The sequence below is a fragment of the Vipera ursinii genome (assembly GCF_947247035.1).
Source record: "Vipera ursinii genome assembly, chromosome: 1".
Lineage (NCBI taxonomy): Eukaryota > Metazoa > Chordata > Lepidosauria > Squamata > Viperidae > Vipera > Vipera ursinii.
In genome coordinates this window covers 186,391,946-186,411,098 of record NC_139512.1, presented here as the reverse complement: position 1 = coordinate 186,411,098, position 19,153 = coordinate 186,391,946, and the positions used below count along the sequence as shown (strand labels likewise).

Here is a 19,153-nt window from a genome sequence, read left to right as displayed (position 1 = left end):
AAGATCCGCTTGAAACAAGCACTAAAGTTATGTAGAAAATAGAAAAATTTGGAGAAATGGCAGGGTTGAAAATAAATAGAGAAAATATTAAAGTGCTAACTAAAAATCTAACATAAAAACAAAAAAACCAACTAGCAAAAAAACAAATCTTCAAATAGTTACAAAAGTTAAATATTTGGGAATTTATTTAACAGCAAGATGTGCAACAATAAAAGAAGACAATTATGTAAGATTGCTAAAACAAATAAAACTGGATTTGGAAAAGTGGAAAAGTTTACATCTTTCAATGCTGGGGAGAATAGCAACAGTGAAAATGAATATCTTACCAAAAATACTCTTTTTATTCCAAATGATACCGGTAAGACTGGGAAAAGCTTTTTTTGATGAATTAAATACAACAATACTGAAATTTATTTGGCAAGGAAAAAAAGGTAGAATCAGACTGAAAATGTTACAAGAAATGAAAAATGTGGAGGATTTGGACTGCTGGACTGGACATTTAACATGGCTTAAAGTGTGGATAATGCTCAGAGATAAAAGACTATCATACCTAGAGGGGCATAAGCTACAACTTTGTTGGCATGCCTTTCTGTGGTATGGGAAGAATAAAATTCATAGATACTTTCAAAACCACTTTATAAGAAATGCACTTCTTTTAGAATGGGAAAAAATAAAAGCGAAAATTTATATTGAGATACCTGGATGGCTTTCAACAATGGAAGCATTTGCTTATCCAAATTTAATTAATTATGACAAAGTTGTAACCTATAAAGATATTTTGGATAATGAAGGGAAATTGAAAGACAAGATTTACAAGAACAAAGTATTGATTTATCATGGTGATCATATTTGCAAATTCAAACAAGATATGAAAAAGATGCTAAAATAATGGGATTTTATAAAGAACAGACATAATTTGACCAGATATGGCTAAAAACAGATGAAAAACTGATTAAGAAAATCTATAAATATTTGTTAAGCTTAAAGATGGAGGAGGAACAAAAATGAAAGCAGTGGCATGTAAAGAAAACTTATATAAAATGTTTTACAAATGGCATTTAACACCAGTGAGATTAGCGAAAATGTTTAAAAATACTTCAAACAAGTGTTGGAAATGCAAACAAAAACCAAGTACTTATCTGGTGGACATGCCCCAAAGCTAAAAGATTTTGGTCAAAAATACACTTATCGTTGGAGAAAATGACTAAAAAACAAATAGATTTTAAGCCAGAATTATTTTTGTTAGGAATAATAGGAGCAAATTATGAGAAAGACTGTATATATTTAATTTTACATGTACTAACTGCAGCAAGAATTGTATTTGCCCAATATTGGAAAAATTAAAATTTACCAACAGAAAAACTAATTAAGAAAATTTTAGAATATGCTGAAATGGATAGATTGATTTTAAAGATAAAAGAGAAAGAAAAACAGTGTATTTTAGAACATGTGATAATTTTATCAATGGATAGAAAAATGAGTTATTCATATATATATACTGATGAGAACATAAGAAGTTCGAAATGATCATCTCAGCCTCCCAAATTCTTTATTAGCAATTTGAATAATATATATATATATATATATATATATATATATATATATATATATATATATATATATATATATATATATATATATATATATATATATATATATATATGTTTAAGTATTTGTCAAGGCTTTTTTGAATGGACCTTGCTAATTAACTCTTTCATTCCTGTTTTGGCCCGGCTCAGGGCTTATCCACAGGAACTAGTCAACTTATGACAGCTCATTATTTGTGCAAATTATTCAAAGTTGCTGTTCCCAAATGTGTTTCCCTCCCCACCACATGATTTGTAAATATTTTGTTTGTTTCCAGTCTGCTGATCTTCAGGATGTCATGTTTATAGCCCTGATAAAGGATAGACCAAAATTTGTTCGTCTCTTTCTTGAAAATGGGCTGAATCTAAGGAAGTTCCTCACTCATGAAGTTTTAACAGAGCTCTATACAAACAATTTCAGCAATATGGTTTTTAAAAACCTACAAATTGCTAAGAACTCCTACAGTGATGCTCTTCTTACTTTTGTGTGGAAGATGGTAGAGGATTTCAGAAAAGGCATAAAAAAAGAAGACAAAAATGGCAACGATGACATAGAGATACAGCTGCTGGTATGTCAAGTATAGCTTTTAAAGTCAAATTATATACCATATGTATCAATTTAAATCAATAGAACTCAATGGAACATTTCTAAGTAGATTTTTCTATGTACAACAAAACAGGCATTAAGACTGTTAATGTTGGAATTTTTGTTGTAATTATGTCCTTTCAGGATGGATCTCTTATTACGAGGCACCCCTTGCAAGCTCTCTTTATTTGGGCTATCCTTCAAAACAAAAAGGAACTATCCACTGTAATTTGGGAGCAGGTATTTCACACTGGCATCACTAACAACAATTAGATTCATAATGTTTTGAGACAAAAACTATTTCCCTAGGGTAGATTTCCATACATAGAAATATTAAAGTCAATAGGAATTACTTCTGCATATACATATCTAGGTTGGATTATTATGTATGCGTAGAGCAATAGAGATGTCTCTTTTCTGCTTAAGATTTATAGATACTATAATTTGTGATAGTTGTGGGCCCTTTCTCCTAAATGAGTTATTATTATTATTTCCTTTTATATATTGTTTACATGAATGTGGTAATATGAAATATAAATTTAGATTGACATTTAGAATAATATGGAGCTGGAGCTATATTGAAGGTAAAACAAAAATGCAGATATATTTGAAATGTTGGTTTAATTGAATTCTAAACCACTTTAGTAATATAATTGCAGAAAAGTGTCCTATTCCATGGATTTGTTTACTGAAATGTTCTATTTCAAGAGGCTCATGGTCAGTAGGTTGCTGGGAAATTGCACAGGACAAATTGCTCATCACTTTTAATCATTTTATTGTGCAAGTCAGAGTTTTCAAATATGGTTCCAGAGAATGGAACCCTTCTATACTATGCAACTACATTGCTGTTTGGTAATGTGTCATTTCAATATTAGAATGTCATAAGAGATGATTTAACAATTCTCTTTGCAGACAAGAGGCTGTACCTTGGCAGCATTAGGGGCCAGCAAGCTTCTGAAAAGCTTGGCTAAAGTAAAGAATGATATTAACGCTGCTGGAGAATCGGAAGAATTGGCAAATGAATATGAAACAAGAGCTGTGGGTAAGTTCAATATAAGAAGGTCAGCTATAAATTAAGAGATTAAATACATACAGTTTGCAGTAAGGGAAGAAAACCTAGAATCAAAGGAAAGACTGAAGAATAGCTCATCATAGTAAGACATGCTAAATACACCATATGTGCTAAAGTATATCACTTTTTCATACATAATTCTCAGGACTAAAAATAGGAGAATTCAAGTGGAATACTAGCTTGAATGGGACTCTTGGCGCATTGTATAGATGTAGGAACATGTGGCTGGGTTTGTTGTATCAGAGATTCTTATGTTGACTTGACAGTCTCAATTATGAGACATATTTATTACATTGTTGGCTATATTAGCTTCTTTTCAGATGTATTAGAGTTTACAATAGATTTAAATTAACTTTAAGATTCAGATTAATAAAGCTGAGTTTACACTTACATATTTTGGTGATCCATGATTTGTTAAATAAAATAGTATCTTATTAAAATGTTAGTTCAATAGCAATATCATGCTAAGTCACAAATCTGGGTTTACACATCATAGTGGTTAGGCTCCCATAACATGCTAAGACAAAAGTAAGCAGCTACACTCTGGTTTAGTATAACATACAAATTAGAACATTCTGTAGATATATCATTTTATCTATATTTCTACTCTAACACAATAATGCCAAACCATATTGATTATTCATAGTTATTTATGAAAAAGGAATTTATATCTCTTTATATATTGCTGAATTTTTAGTAAATCTGCTGAGTGAAATTCCTGGGAATTGGAGTTGAAAAACAAATTTTAAGTGCCTAGTTTAAATAATGTAAATATGAATAAAAACAAAGTATATTTATTGCTGATAGCCATGATTGAATATATTGTGTTAAACTATAATGTGGTTTATGTTAAACCATAAAGTGACTTAACACTTATTATTAGACTTATGACTGACATAGACTTAAGAATAATTCAGATTTAAAACTGGCAGAAAAGTTATGCCCTTCTCATAACAAAAATTAATATCTATTAAGATATATTTATGCTATAGGAAACAAATAAGTTATATTGTTAAAGTTTGATATTGATTACATTATATTTATGCAAATTCATTTGTCTTTGTGTGTTTATAAAAATAAAAGTAAACTAAATGCCAATGTGATAGGCATAAGGAACTGACATGTAGTTGAATGAAATTGAGAAGAATTTTATTAGTTTCTCTCTGTTTTTCTAAGCTGGGTGAGACTGCAAAGGGCCAGTCTTCTTTTTCTATTTTTCCCATTTCCACTTTTGTGTGAAATGCAAGGAGACATTTGTCATGCTAGAGACTTGGCAAAGTTTCATTCTTTGTTCTCAGCATTTTGAGTCAGAGGTAAACATGTTGTAAGAGTATAGTCATTTAAAGGGAATGGGATCTATCTACCAGTAATATTAGTGATAATGTGTACAAAAGAGATATTTAAGTATCTCCCTTCAGTGAGTGGTTATTGGGAGGACATGAATTATAGCCAGAGATAAAGCCCTTTTAAATTTCAGAAATGTTATGTGACTAAATCAGACATGTCAAACTTGCGATGTCACATGATGTCGCACAACATATCAGAGCTTTTTCGCCATTGCCAGCAATGGGGTGGGTGTAGTTTCCCAATGATGTGTCCGGCTCGCAGCTTGGCAGTTTGACACCCCTGGTAAACTATCTGGCTGGTTGGAGAAAGTGTGCAGAGTGATTCAAAAAGAAGTTTCTAGGTAGAACAGATAAGTCTGCTTGAAGCTCTAAATCAATGCCCTGTTATTTAAGATCAGCTAGTGCAGAGGTTCTCAACCTTTTGGGCACCAGGGACCGGTTAGATGGAGAGAGGTTTTTCTGTAGACTGGGGGGGGGGTTGTGTGTGCTGCCTGCATCCTGCAGATGGGACTTTGCTTGTTTGTGCAGCCCCATTGCTGGCATGCCATGGCCAGTCCACAGAGCAGAGGTTGGGGACCCCTTAGCTAGTGCATGATCATAGCCCATCAGGGTGATGGCTGGCTCTGAAAAGCCATCAAACTGCAGTTTGGCATGTATTGTCTGGAATCAGGAAGACTGAAAACTGGCTGAAAAAAGGGTGAGCTTAAGCCAATAGAAAAAAAATGAAAATCCAGGCACAAGTTTCTATTTTGAGTAGGCCAGCTTCACAATGAACTGCCTTCTTCTGAACATAGCAAGATACTTCAAAAAAAAAATAGATCTCAAAAACCTGTACTGAACTCTTTCAAGAGAAAGGAATGACCTTTCTCCTGAAGGTCCAGCTGAACTCCAAAAAGGAGATGGGCTTGGATCTTATCTGAGAAAACTTTAATCACTGCAAATATATGCTGAGGTCTTTTGGAAAAATAGCAAGATTGTAGAGATAACTGTTTTTTTACATTTAGGGTAAGGTAATTTACAGCTTCCTAGGGCATGGAAAACAATCCCCAGAGATTTAACAATATTTGTCTCAATCTGCTATGATGGCAGCAAATCTCAAGCTGTGTTCTTATTTGGGTGTTAAGAAACTGAACTTGGAACTTTCTCTGGCAAAACTGTTGTTCTAGAATTGAGTTTTGGTCTTTTCTCCAAGATCAGGGCATGATTATAAACCAGTGGCCATGACTGCAAAGTGTCAGCTCTCCACATCACTGAAGCCTTGGGATAGGGGTTGATAACTGGTTTTCGAAGCCATGAAAATTTACCATATAGAATTTAACAGGCAGAAATTAAAAACCAAGAATAGCTTAACTACTCTGAATTTTAATTGTTCTAGAATTGTTCACAGAATGTTACAGCAGTGATGAAGATCTGGCAGAACAGCTACTTATTTATTCCTGTGAAGCATGGGGTGGGAACAGTTGTCTAGAACTTGCTGTAGAAGCTAAGGATCAACAATTCATTGCTCAGCCAGGAGTCCAGGTAAAATAGCAGAGATAAGAATATATAACCTATTTACAGATTTTATTTGCTGAAAAGAATATACTGCAATCCTATATCCATTAATCTTGCAGTTAGGACTGTTGAAATGAGTGAGATTTAATTATGTACATATTAAATATAGGATTGTATAGTAAATATCATATACCTTGCTCATGTTGTCAATATTAATTTCATTCATGGAAAATATTTGTATGTGAAATAGCTCTTTCGTTATGGAGAAAAATGATTTCTGTTAGAATTAATTAGGAATTCAGAAATTTGTCATTCCTTTCTTCCCAAATTTAAATGCAGAGAAGCCATGTATTTGAAAAAGCCACATGTCTGAGATTTGGAACAGGAAAATAATAATCAGGAAACAGGCTAAGTGAAGAACACATTGTATCTTCCAACTTCTACTTGCTATCACAAAATCAGCTTTTTCAAATGGTTTACTTCATCTGCAGAAAATGTGCAGCATTAATATCTCATTATTGAATTAAAATTATTCAATAAAAGAAGCTTTACATCTAATAAAATATGTCCATAATTATTTGGAAAGTATTTTTAAAACTTTCATTTTAGAGTTATAGAATATAAACATTGGAAGGGACCTTAGAGATTATCGGGTCCAATCTAGTGTCCCGTTCATTAATCATGTCCTATGTGCTTCTGTATAAATATTACTAGAGAGTCTACCACCTCCTGCCCATTCCATTACAATCAGGAAATTCTTCCCAATATCTAGCTAAATGTACTTGCTTGCAATTTGAATCCACTATTTCTTATTTTATCTTCTGGAATAACGCTGAAAACATATACTTCATGAAATATTCAATTGCAAGAAAATAGCTATCATGTTTCCCTGCACTCTTCTTTCCTCCTAGTTGAATACGGTATATTCAATGTCTTTAGCTAATAACTTTTCTTCTCGGGCCTCTTATCATTTTGGTTGCTGTCTTCTGGTCTCATTCAATTTGTCAATATCCTTCCTAAAATGCATTGCTCAGTCTGGGCGCAATATTATTAGATGCTGTTTGAAAATTACAGAATAAAAAGGAAGAATGCCTTGTGTGTTCAGGGTCAAGATGCATTGTTGGATTCCATTAGCTAATTTTGCAGCTACATCACACCAATTGACTCATAGTTGTGATCCTCTAAGATAACTCAGAACTTTCTGCATGCACTACTATATGTATGGTCTCTCCTATCAAATATTTGATTGGATTTTTTATTTTTTATTTTTCCTACCTTATATATAAATTTGAGGGTTATATTTTCCATTCCCTCATTTAAGTAATTTATTAACACATGAATAGCACAATTGGTTTTAATCCTATGCTATTCAACCACAATCAGATTATGGGTGGTTATCTAAATTCATTTAAATACTTTTTTAAATTATTTTTCCCTATTGTCTAGTATCGAATCTAAGAACATATTTTTAGGGTCTTCATAAAAATAGATATTCAGTAATAAGCAAGATGGGAGAAACCTGGATTTACTCTTTTCTCATGTTTATCCTAAATTTCAGTAAATTACTTAATATTGCATAGTCTCTTAACAGTTTACTTTGTGTACATAAATCCAAATAAATCTGTGCAGTCTCTCCAGAATACCTCTCCCTCCCATAGAAATGATGGAATCATAAGTAGAACATAGAATAACAAGGTTGGAAGGGATCTTGGAGGTCTTCTAATCCAACACCCTGCTCGAGTAGGGGACCATACTGTATACCATTCTGGACAAATGGTTGTCCAATCTTTTCTTGAAAACATCAGTGATGGAACACCCACAATTTTTGGAGGCAAGCCATTCCACTGATTAATTGTTCTCACTCAGGAAATTTCTCCTTAGTTCTAGGTTGAAGGTCTTTAATGATCTTTCATTCATTATTTCTGATGCTTTGGAAAATAAGTAGACTCCCTCTTTTTTGTGAGAGCCCCATAAGTACTGGAAGACTGCTATTATGTCACCCTAGTCTTTCTCTTTGTTAGACATAATTTATTCTGAAATTCATTTTAAAGAGCTGAAACTGAAGTTCAAAGCTAGACTACTTTGTTCTTCTGAATCCTGTAAATACTTGAATTTAATTCTTGGTCTTTTATTAGACCTTATATAATTTGTTACTTATCTGTATCAATTATGAGAGAGAGAGAGAGAGAGAGAGAGAGAGAGAGAGAGAGAGAGAGAGAGAGAGAGAGAGAGAGAGAGAGAGAGAGAGAGAGAGAGAGAGAGAGAGAGAGAGAGAGAGAGAGAGAGACCTAGAGACAGACAGACCTAGAGACAGACAGACCTAGAGACAGACAGACTTAGAGATAGACAGATAGTCAGCTGGTTTGGTCTACTTGCTAAGGCACCACAGTAGAAACCAGGAGATTGTGACTTCTAGTCCCACCTTAAGCATGAAAGCTTGCTGGGTGATTCACTTACTCAACCCACTTCGCAGGGCTGTTATAAGGAAAATAGGAGGAGGAAAGAATTATATGTATGTTTGCCACCTTGAATTATTTATAAAGTAATAAGGGTGGGATTAAAAATCTAATAAATAAATAAAATAATAAAAATACTTTATTTTCAAGAAAAATCTGAATAACATACTGTAAAGGTAAAGGTTTCCCTGTTCAGTCGTGTCCAACTCTAGGAGTAGTATTCATCTCTGTTTCTTAGCAAGGGAACCAGTCTTGTCTGAAGTCACTTCTGTGGTCATGTGCCCAGAATGATTATACTCTGAGGTGCATGGAATGCTGTACCTTCCCACTGAAGTGGTAACTATTTATCTACTTGCATTTGCATGCTTTCGAACTGCTAGGGTGGCAGGAGCTGGGGCAAGTAACAGGAGCTCAGGATCTTTTTTTATTGAAAACTTTTACAATACATTTTTTTAAAAAGACAAAACCCCTCCCAACCCCCTCCCCTCTCCCCAACCCTCCCCAACATCTCCCTCCCCTCCCCCTCCCCCCTCCCTGACTTCCCAGAGCTCAATACTGTCGGGCCCGGCACGCCCGACATTCAGTGGGGCCGCGGAGCGACCCGCTGGGCCCCGAAATCTACCGCCGGCGCCCGCGGTCTCTCAGAAGGCCGGGACAGTGCACAGCCATCGCGACACCCCAGCAACCGCCCGCCCAATGCCCGGGGAGGCCACGGAGCGACCTACCGGCCTCCAGGGACTTCCGCCAGCGTCCTCGCCTCTCCGACGAGCTACCGGGTTCCGGAAACGGCCGCCAGCGCCCACGCCGTCCCGACAAACCAGGAAGAAGAATAGCCAAGGAGACAGCGCAGCGGCGACCCGCCCGTCAGCTGGGGAGGCCGCGGACCAACCCGCTGGCTCCCGGAAGCAGCCAACGAGCCGGGGAGGAGTGCGGCTGCCGAGTCGACTTAGCGGCCACCCGCCTGGCACCTGGAGAGGCCACAGGGCGTCTCTCCGGGCCCCAGGAACAAGCCAGGGAAGGGCGCGGATGCCAACGCAGCCCAGCAGCCTCCGGGGCCGACCAGAAGGCCGGGGAGCGGCCATACGGTGGAGCAGCCGGTGGTTGCCCAGCGCCCGAGCGGCAGAACAAGGACGGGCGCCAGGGTGGCTCAGGAGGTGGCGGAGACTACCGGCGGGTCAGGGAGGGGCTCAGGACACAACTCACGGCGGTCTGGGGACCTGAGGGGGGAGACGAAAATATGCGGAGCTCTGGGGGAAAGGAGGGTGGTTTGGGCTGGGGGGTGGCTTACCGGCTGCAATGGTGGTGGGTCGGGTACCAAAGGGTGGGAACCAAGGGAGGCGGTAGTTAAGTAGGGTGAGGGCGTGCTGAAGCAATTAAGGGTGTGGTGGTGGGTGTCGGCTTTGCCGGCTATTTAACAGCGTTGATTGTGCTGGGGAATCAACGCTGACTTCGTCTGTCTTCGAGCAACTGTTTGTGAGGATAATAAACGTGGCTCAGGAGAACCAGCTCCCGTTCCGGATTCATTCTTTTTGGTGGCTCGTCGGACGGGGGGCTGAAAGTAAGTCAGCGTTGCTTTACTTTTGGTGGAGAGCACTCCCTGGGAGTTTGCTATGGCAGAAGGTACGGAGGATCCTGCACCGCTGGCTGAGGAGCAGGAGGAAGCTGGAGCTACGGCTGGGCTCCTGGAGTCTGTGGAGGTGGGGGAGGAGGCATTGCCCTCGGTGCGGCGGAAGGAAAGGCCTCCCCCTCTCAACGGCCCTGGTCTGGGGCCTCAGGAGGCTGGAGTGTGGGGCCGCAGCGGCGATCAGTGGACACACTCCGCTGGGGAACACAAAGGGCCCGGTCAAGGCCAGACGACCCGGCCCAAAGGTGCGTCTACAGAGTGGAGGGAGCGGTGTTTCACGGAGGACAGTGGTGAAGAATGGAGCTACTCCACCGCCCCGGGCAGTCATACCATGGAGGTGCTCAGAGAGCGGTTCGGGGAAGTGAGGGGTCGGGAGCCTGGGTTCTGGTCTGTTCCAGATGAGTCAGACCAGGGGCAGTGGTCCCTCCCAGGTGCCCCCACACGGCGGTCTAGCCCGCCCCGCTTCTGTATGGACAGCCCGAGGTTCCAGGGCCCGGTCCGTCAACCCTGAGGTCCACAGGGGTCCAGGGGTCCCGGCTCCCGCAACGGCAGTACCAAGCGGCACGGCTCCCTGGGATGGCTTGGCTGGAAGACCAAGACAACAGCCGTTATGACCGGATGGGGAGGTTCCAGTCCAGGGGATGCTGCTGGGTCCTTGGGGTCCAGGGCTGGCATGGGGTCCACCGCCCCTGACCGCAGTCTATGATGGTCATCCAGACCGCTGGCAATGTTCTTGGGCCAGGTGATTAACCATATGGACCAATACGGGCCGGCCTACACGTCCCAGTGGGCGATGGTAGTGGCCGTGATGGTGTGTCTACAAGGAGAAGCCGCGGCCTGGGCGGCCGACCTATACGGTGACCATGCCCGTGAGCTCGGGGACATTGGTCTCTTCCTGGAGTCTCTACGGGCCCGTTTTGAGGATATCTCGCGGGTGCTCCGCGCCGAGGCCGAGGTGTTGGATCTGCGCCAGCAAGGAAGACCGGCGGTGCATTATGTTGGGGAGTTCCGGAAGGTGGCTGGGAGGCTACGGTCCTGGCCAAAACGCCTTCTAGTGCATCACTTCAAGGCTGGGCTTGACAGTGCCTTGCGGCGAGCTTGCATGGTAAGGGGGGTGCCGGCCCGTCTGCAGGACTGGTTCCAGGTGGCTGTTGAGCTGGACATTGGATTACAGGATACTCAAGGAAGGCCTGAGGGGGTGACCGGAGCCCGGCGGCCGGCCGAAAGAGCGAAGCTGGAGGAGCAGCCTGGCTTGTCGGTGGCTAAAGTCCCCTCTGTACAGCCACCACGGCCTGGTATTAGGTGTTTCCGGTGTGACCAGCCGGGTCATCGGGCGGCTGAATGCCCGCTTCCGCCGGCCCGAATGGTTCCCCCTGCGACCTCGACACGGGCCTTGCCCGCTAGGAAGACCACGGAGCGGTCCCGAACTGCTTATCAGGCGGCCGATGACACTCGTCGGGTGACGACTCCTCCCCTGGTGACCAGACCAGAAACCGCCCAGCCCACGCTGACAGAAGACCTCGAGGATCTGGAGCTGGAGGAGGATCCAATGGTAAGCGCCCCGGTGTGTCCCTTCGTGTTCCCAGTGGTACTGGTGAGCCCCCTGTCTGGGCAGAGACAGGCGGTTAGGGCTTTGATCGATTCAGGGAGCAGGAGTGGAGATGGATCCCAGAAAGGTACACGCCATTCAACAGTGGCAGGCTCCACGGACCCGTCGACAGTTGCAAAGTTTCCTCGGCTTTGCCAACTTCTACAGACAGTTCATCCCACGCTTTGCGGCCATCGCCCTACCGTTAACAGATCTCCTTCGCACACGACAACTGAAGACACGCCCACGACCAGGGCTTAAATTGGAGTGGTCCACAGCGTGTCAGCGGGCATTCGAGGAATTGAAGTCCCTCTTCGCTAAGGAGCCCATTTTGCGACACCCCGACCCCGACCTGGCCTATATAGTGCAGGCGGATGCGAGCGATGTTGCTCTTGGGGCCGTCCTCCTGCAGCGGAGCAGTTCCGGGGTCCTGCGGCCGTGCGCTTATGCCTCCAAGAAACTGACTCCCACTGAACGGGCCTGGGCGGTGTGGGAGAAGGAGGCTTTTGCGGTCCGTTGGGCCTTGGAGACCTGGCGGCACCACCTGGAAGGAGCCTCCCGTCCATTCGAGCTGTGGACGGACCATAAAAACCTGGAGGCCCTACAGACCCCTCGCCGCTTGTTGCCTAAGCACGTCCGATGGGCATTATACTTCCGTCGCTTTCGGTTTGTGTTGAAGTATGTGCCGGGGGGGACGGAACTTTCTGGTGGATGCTTTATCCCGCATGCCGCAGTTTGACAGCAAGAGGGAGGAGGTGGTGCAGGCACTCATCCCAACATTGATGGAGGAGGGGGTTGGTACAGAGAGCGCTGGACAGGTGACAGAGGAGGGTTTGAACCAGGCAATCCAAAGGGCCCTGCAGGAGGACGCTTGGTTACGGAGTAATCCGGGACTATTGACTATGCGGGAAGGCCTGGCGTGGCATGGATCACGATTGTATGTACCTGAAACTGTGCGGCCACGGGTTCTTTTTGGCTGTCACGACACCAAGCAGGCGGGACATTTCGGGTTTGTGAAAACTTTACATCTGGCACGCCGTCAATTCTGGTGGCCCCGCATGAAGAGTGACATCGAGGAGTATGTACGGCGTTGCCATGTTTGTGCTACCACAAAACCTCAAGTTGGGAAGCCTTTGGGGCTGTTGCAGCAGGTGGCTGACCCGACTCGGCCATGGCAAGACATAGCCATGGACTTTGTCGTGGACCTCCCAGAGAGCAAGGGTCACACCGTCATTTGGACAGTAGTTGACCTGTTTTCCAAGCAGGCACACTTTGTTTCTTGTAAGGGATTGCCATCAGCTCGTCGGCTGGCATGGCTGTTTCTTACACAAGTGTACTGATTGCATGGAGTGCCGCGGCGTGTGATCTCAGACAGAGGGGTGCAGTTCACGGCTCAGTTTTGGAGATTTCCTGCATCATATCGGCTCATCGCAGGGGCTGAGTACGGCCTATCACCCCAGCACCAACGGGGCCGCAGAACGTGCCAACGCCGCCGTAGAACGGTATCTACGGAGCTACGTTTCTTTCCAGCAGACTGACTGGGTGGACCTATTACCGCTCGCCGAAGTGGCGTACAATAATGCGGTTCATAGCAGTACTGGCTTCTCTCTATATCGGGTGGTCACCGGCCATGAATTCGTCCCCTTCGCTGAATGCGCCCAGGAGGAGGGGCCTACGTGCTCACCGCAGGAATGGATGCGACAAATCAAGGCCGCATGGGGGGCTGCAAAGGAAGCGTTAGATCGGACCGCCGCTGCGACCAAGGCACAGGCAGACAAGAAACGGAGGCCTTTTGTTACACCGCGGGTGGGGGACCTGGTTTACTTGTCCACCAAGTATTTACGGTTACAGGTCCCGTGCCGCAAGCTAGGACCAAAGTACCTCGGGCCGTTCCGGGTGGTGCAGGTGGTAAACCCAGTTACGGTGCGACTGCGGTTGCCGACGTTCTTGGGTAAGGTCCACCCAGTATTTCACAGTAGCCTGCTAAAGCCTGCTTCCGCAGCCACTGCAGCGGCTGGGGAGGGGGGCCCCGGACCAGTACATGCTGATCAGTACGAGGTGCAGGAGGTATTGGACTCCAGGGTGCGGAGGGGCGCCATACAGTATCTCCTTCGGTGGAAGGGGTACCCGGTGGAGGAGGCAACGTGGGTGTCGCGGGGAGACGTCCATGCTCCACGCTTAGTTCGGGCATTCCACCGTGCTCACCCTAACAGACCGGGAGGTAGGGGAAACGGTGGTGTATGCGGGGTGAATGATTGTGTGACTTTGCTCTCTACATCTGCAGGAGGACCCTTGGTAGGGGGGGCGGCATGTCGGGCCCGGCACACCCGACATTCAGTGGGGCCGCAGAGCGACCCGCCGGGCCCCGAAATCTACCACCGGCGCCCGCGGTCTCTCGGAAGGCCAGGACAGTGCACGGCCATCGCAACACCCCAGCAACCGCCCGCCCAACGCCCGGGGAGGCCACGGAGCGACCTACCGGCCTCCAGGGACTTCCGCCAGCGTCCTCGCCTCTCCGACGAGCTACCGGGTTCCGGAAATGGCCGCCAGCGCCCACGCCGTCCCGACAAACCAGGAAGAAGAATAGCTGAGGAGACAGCGCAGCGGCGACCCGCCTGTCAGCTGGGGAGGCCGCGGACCAACCCACCGGCTCCCGGAAGCAGCCAACGAGCCGGGGAGGAGTGCGGCTGCCGAGTCGGCTTAGCGGCCACCCGCCTGGCACCTGGAGAGGCCACAGGGCGTCTCGCCGGGCCCCGGGAACAAGCCAGGGAAGGGCGCGGATGCCGACGCAGCCCAGCAGCCTCCGGGGCCGACCAGAAGGCCGGGGAGCAGCCGTACGGTGGAGCAGCCGGTGGTTGCCCAGCGCCTGAGCGGCAGAACAAGGACGGGCGCCAGGGTGGCTCAGGAGGTGGCGGAGACTACCAGCGGGTCGGGGAGGGGCTCAGGACACAACTCACGGCGGTCTGGGGACCTGAGGGGGGAGACGAAAATATGCGGAGCTCTGGGGGAAAGGAGGGTGGTTTGGGCTGGGGGGTGGCTTACCGGCTGCAATGGTGGTGGGTCGGGTGCCAAAGGGTGGGAACCAAGGGAGGCGGTAGTTAAGTAGGGTGAGGGCGTGCTGAAGCAATTAAGGGTGTGGTGGTGGGTGTCGGCTTTGCCGGCTATTTAACAGCGTTGATTGTGCTGTGGAATCAACGCTGACTTCGTCTGTCTTCGAGCAACTGTGTGAGGATAATAAACGTGGCTCAGGAGAACCAGCTCCCATTCCGGATTCATTCTTTTTGGTGGCTCGTCGGACGGGGGGCTGAAAAATACAGGGTATAAAAATACAAGCATATTAAATCTATCGCACTTTAACTCTTATAAAATAACTACAAGCAATTTAAATATCACATCAATACTTATTCAAATGCTAGATGAAACTTTTTAGTCCCAAATTTATTCTGGATATAATCAATCCATCTTCTCCACTCCACAATATATCTCTGTTGCGACTGGTCTTTCAAGTACGCAGAGATCTTTGCCATTTCCGCCAGGTTGGAAACTTTTAAAGTCCATTCTTCTATAGTCGGCAGTTCTTCCTTCTTCCAATATTGCGCTACTAAAAGTCTCACTGCCATAATTAAGTTCAACATCAGCTTAGTGTCCACAACAGTAGTATCAATAATAATGCCCAGTAAAAACAGTTGCGGACAAAACTTTATCCTTTTTTTGAATATCTTTTGCATGTTCCACCACATTTTAATCCAAAAAGCTTTAACCTTTTTACAGGTCCACCATATATGAAAATACGTTGCATCTTCACCGCCACACCTCCAACATTTCAGGATCTTGAATCTGGGCTGTTAGTTTTTCAGCTGACAAGCTCAGCTTCGTTAACCACTGAGCCATTGCACTCAGTGATTTAAAATACAAAATTTAGTCTTGGTAGAATATGCATTTTTACTATTGTAATTTTTCCTCTTTTTTTCTGTTTCTTTTTTCAATGCTTTCAATCTTGATTACTGCTTAAGGTAGGACTAAAACTCACTGTATCCTGGTTTTTATCCTGGTGCCTTAGCCAGTATAGTGTAGTGGTTAAGGCATCAAGCTAAACACCAGGAGACTGTGAGCTCTAGTTACATCTTAGACACAAAATCAGCTAGGTGACTGTGGGTCAGACACTTTCTTTCAGATTTATGAAAGAAGCAATGGCTTCTTGAAACCTTGTCAAGAAAACTGCAGCGACAAGTTGAGGGAGTCATAATTCTTCCTAACCAAGACAAATTTAGTTTCTTTAATCTAGAAACGTCTGTTATACATTTCCAAGTTCATAAATAATTATTTAGGAATATAGTTTTGTTGTTTTTTATTGAAAACATTCCTAAATATTTCACTTTTTAGCAGCAATTTTAAACCTAGTAGGTATACATTTTTAAAAAAAATATTTATCAAAGTTAGAGACCAGCCATCTCACTCTCAAAGAGACTCTGGGTGGTGAAAATTGCTTTTCTTAACTTCCCCGTTGGCATCGGAGTTTTCTCTTTCTTGATTTGATAGTCTGACACAGAACCATATTGTTTTATATGTTACATCAACATAATTGAAGAGACTGTAGACTGAGCAATTATTTTTTGCAGCTAATTTGACTAATAAGATTTTATGTTTTTGACATATTTGTCATATTTAACAAAACAATTCTAGTTCTTGATTTATTACCATCTATCTCTTATGAGAGAATCAGAAATTTCTTCTTCAGATCCTACAGCTTAGGTGTCCCCAATCCTTTGTCTGCTATTGGTCTGTGGTTTGTTGGAAACCAGGCCACTCAAATGGCAAGCAAGTGTGCAAAGCTCATGTGAGGAATTAGGTTGAACGAACCAAACTATCTTCTTCCTTCCTGCTGCCACTGCAGTTGGCAGAGGTTGGGGACTGTTGCTATAGCTGCAGCTGCTTTTTGTTCAGGAGTCCAAAAACATCATCAATGAGGAAATTATTTTGAAATTAAGATTCAGAAATTTATTCTGAAGCTTTAAGGAAAAAGAGCTTTTGCTAATAATTGATTCCTTTTACACTATTACATTCCTTAATGTGTCTATCCCCTCTCCAGATTTTCTTGTTTTTTCTAAGGCTTCTTGAAATTATTGCCCTCTGCAAATGTTTCCAGTATCTAATTCAAGAGTTCCTCAGCTGTCTGATACCCAGACAGAAATTTAATTGCTTCATTTCTAGTATCTTTATCTTCTCTTCCAGAAAGGCAGTCTGCTTTCACTTGCAGCATGTGTGGGGGAGTGTGTCTTACCTCAACTGAAAATGGCATGTTGAAAGTGTTGCTTATTTCCCAGTTCAACATTTTCAGCTACTATCAATTGTTTATTTGGTATGAATTCTTCTACAATTAGTTAAAATATCAAAATGTCCAGGAGAAGTGCATTGCAAAAGAACCTGAAAGGATCAGAACATACATGAAAAAGACAGAAATAATTAGCATCATTGTACTACAAGAAATGATGGGATTTCTAGTATGTACATTTTTATTTAAATACATTTTTAAAAACTTGTAGTGCATGTAGTTCTTGTTCTCAAAGAGCAGATAAATAATGGCACAAACTCTCCAAATCATGAGAATAGTTTTATTTTCCATGTTCCTCAGATGAACAAAAGAAAAAACTTCCCTTTTGATCTCCCTCAACAAACTCCAGTTCATTTGAATAAATGTCTAGAAATTGTCCCCTGAAATTGCTTTTAAAAAAGTATTACTTCTAACATTCTGCCTTCCATTACATATATATGCATTTTCTAAATGAGAAAAAATGTTGAGAATAATTTTATATGCAAATCTGTGTAGGTTTAATTGATTAGTTAAAATGTATATAAATCAACTGGTGTTTAAAAAATTAAGTCATAATCACTGTGTTTCTCCATCTGGCAATGGTGGATGAGAATTTGTCTTACTGCTCCTCGCACCTGTTCAGGGCTCAGGTCTATTGTTTATGCCAGGGCAAACGTTCCCAATATAAGATCAATTTTTTACCTTCGCTAATCTTACAATTTATAATTCAAAACATGCAAATGAGCTGTCTGGCCCAGGCTGAGGGGTTTTAATTTTTATTAGGCTTTAGTTTTAAATTTCGGGGACTTTATTTAATTAATTGTTTTAATCTGATTTTAATTATTGTATGTTTGCTTTAATCTTCCCTGTACACCGCCCTGAGTCCTCCGGGAATAGGGCGGTATATAAATTTAATAAAATAAATAAATAAATAAAAATAAAAATAAGCTATATATTTGGCTGTTAGTCTGCTTAATTTCAATAGTAGAATTCTACAGAAACTATTCAGAGCATTGTATACATACCACTGTACTACTATTGAAAATTTAGGGCATTTGACTAGATCAGGGATATAAAGCCCAAATGATTTCATAATTCTATCTTTCAGAATTTTCTTTCCAAACAATGGTATGGGGAAATTTCCAGAGACACCAAAAATTGGAAGATCATTTTGTGCCTTTTCCTTTTCCCTTTAATAGGGTGTGGCTTCATTTCCTTCAGGTAAAATTTTTTTTTTATTGTGAAGTACTTTTTGCATATGTGAGCGAATGTAATTGTAAATTGTTTTGATTTATTTAATTTATATACTGCCTTTATAATTTTTTGTAAACAACTTGAGAGGTTGAACATATCTAGTACACATTATTATTTTCCCCACAATAACTCTGTGAGGTGAGTTGGGGCTGAGAATGTGTGACTGGCCCAAGATCACCAAACTGTCTTCCATGGCTAAGAGGAGACTAGAACTCACAGTATCCCAGTTTTTAGCCTCTTGCCTTAACCAGTAGACCAACCTAACTCTCACTTTTATGGTTTATTACCCTTAGGAAAAAACAGATGTAGTTGCTTAGAAAATAAGTTTACAATTCTTGAAAATGTTATTTGGTTATTATATTAGCTTATTATTATTATTATTATTATTATTATTATTATTATTATTATTATTATTATTATATCATTATTATTATTATATCATTATTATCATTATTGCAATATATTTTATTATAATATTTATAATAACTATAATACTATAAGAAGAACCCAGATGCAAAGTAGGAGATATAGGAAGCAAACCAGGGTCAGCCAAGAAGAACATAAATGCTTATACAGGCCATCCAACCAAGCAGAACAAATAGATGAACTTTTTGCTAATCAGCTAACTTATGTAGGAAACATACCACGGTAGTAATAGGGAACTTTAACTACCCTGACATCAACTGGGAGACAAACTGCAACAAATGGGAAATCAAACAGATTCCTGAGCAATCTAGCTGACAATTTCATTACCCAAAAGGTAGAGGTGGCAACTAGAGGGACAGCTATACTAGACCTAATTCTTATCAACAGAGAAGTGATAGAGGGTATTGAAG

At 42.5% G+C, this 19,153-nt stretch overlaps 1 protein-coding gene across 1 annotated transcript in view; it reads left to right on the top strand.

Annotated features, from left to right (window-relative positions):
• TRPM8 (transient receptor potential cation channel subfamily M member 8) overlaps positions 1-19,153 on the top strand; it is a gene marked incomplete at both ends in the record, with an annotated part of 349,124 nt that overhangs the window by 259,237 nt on the left and 70,734 nt on the right. The window contains 5 exons of the mRNA XM_083349746.1: positions 1,865-2,155; positions 2,317-2,412; positions 3,085-3,214; positions 5,966-6,111; positions 18,172-18,284. Of these exons, the coding sequence (XP_083205872.1) occupies positions 1,865-2,155; positions 2,317-2,412; positions 3,085-3,214; positions 5,966-6,111; positions 18,172-18,284 (776 nt within the window). The remainder of the gene's footprint in view (positions 1-1,864; positions 2,156-2,316; positions 2,413-3,084; positions 3,215-5,965; positions 6,112-18,171; positions 18,285-19,153) is intronic.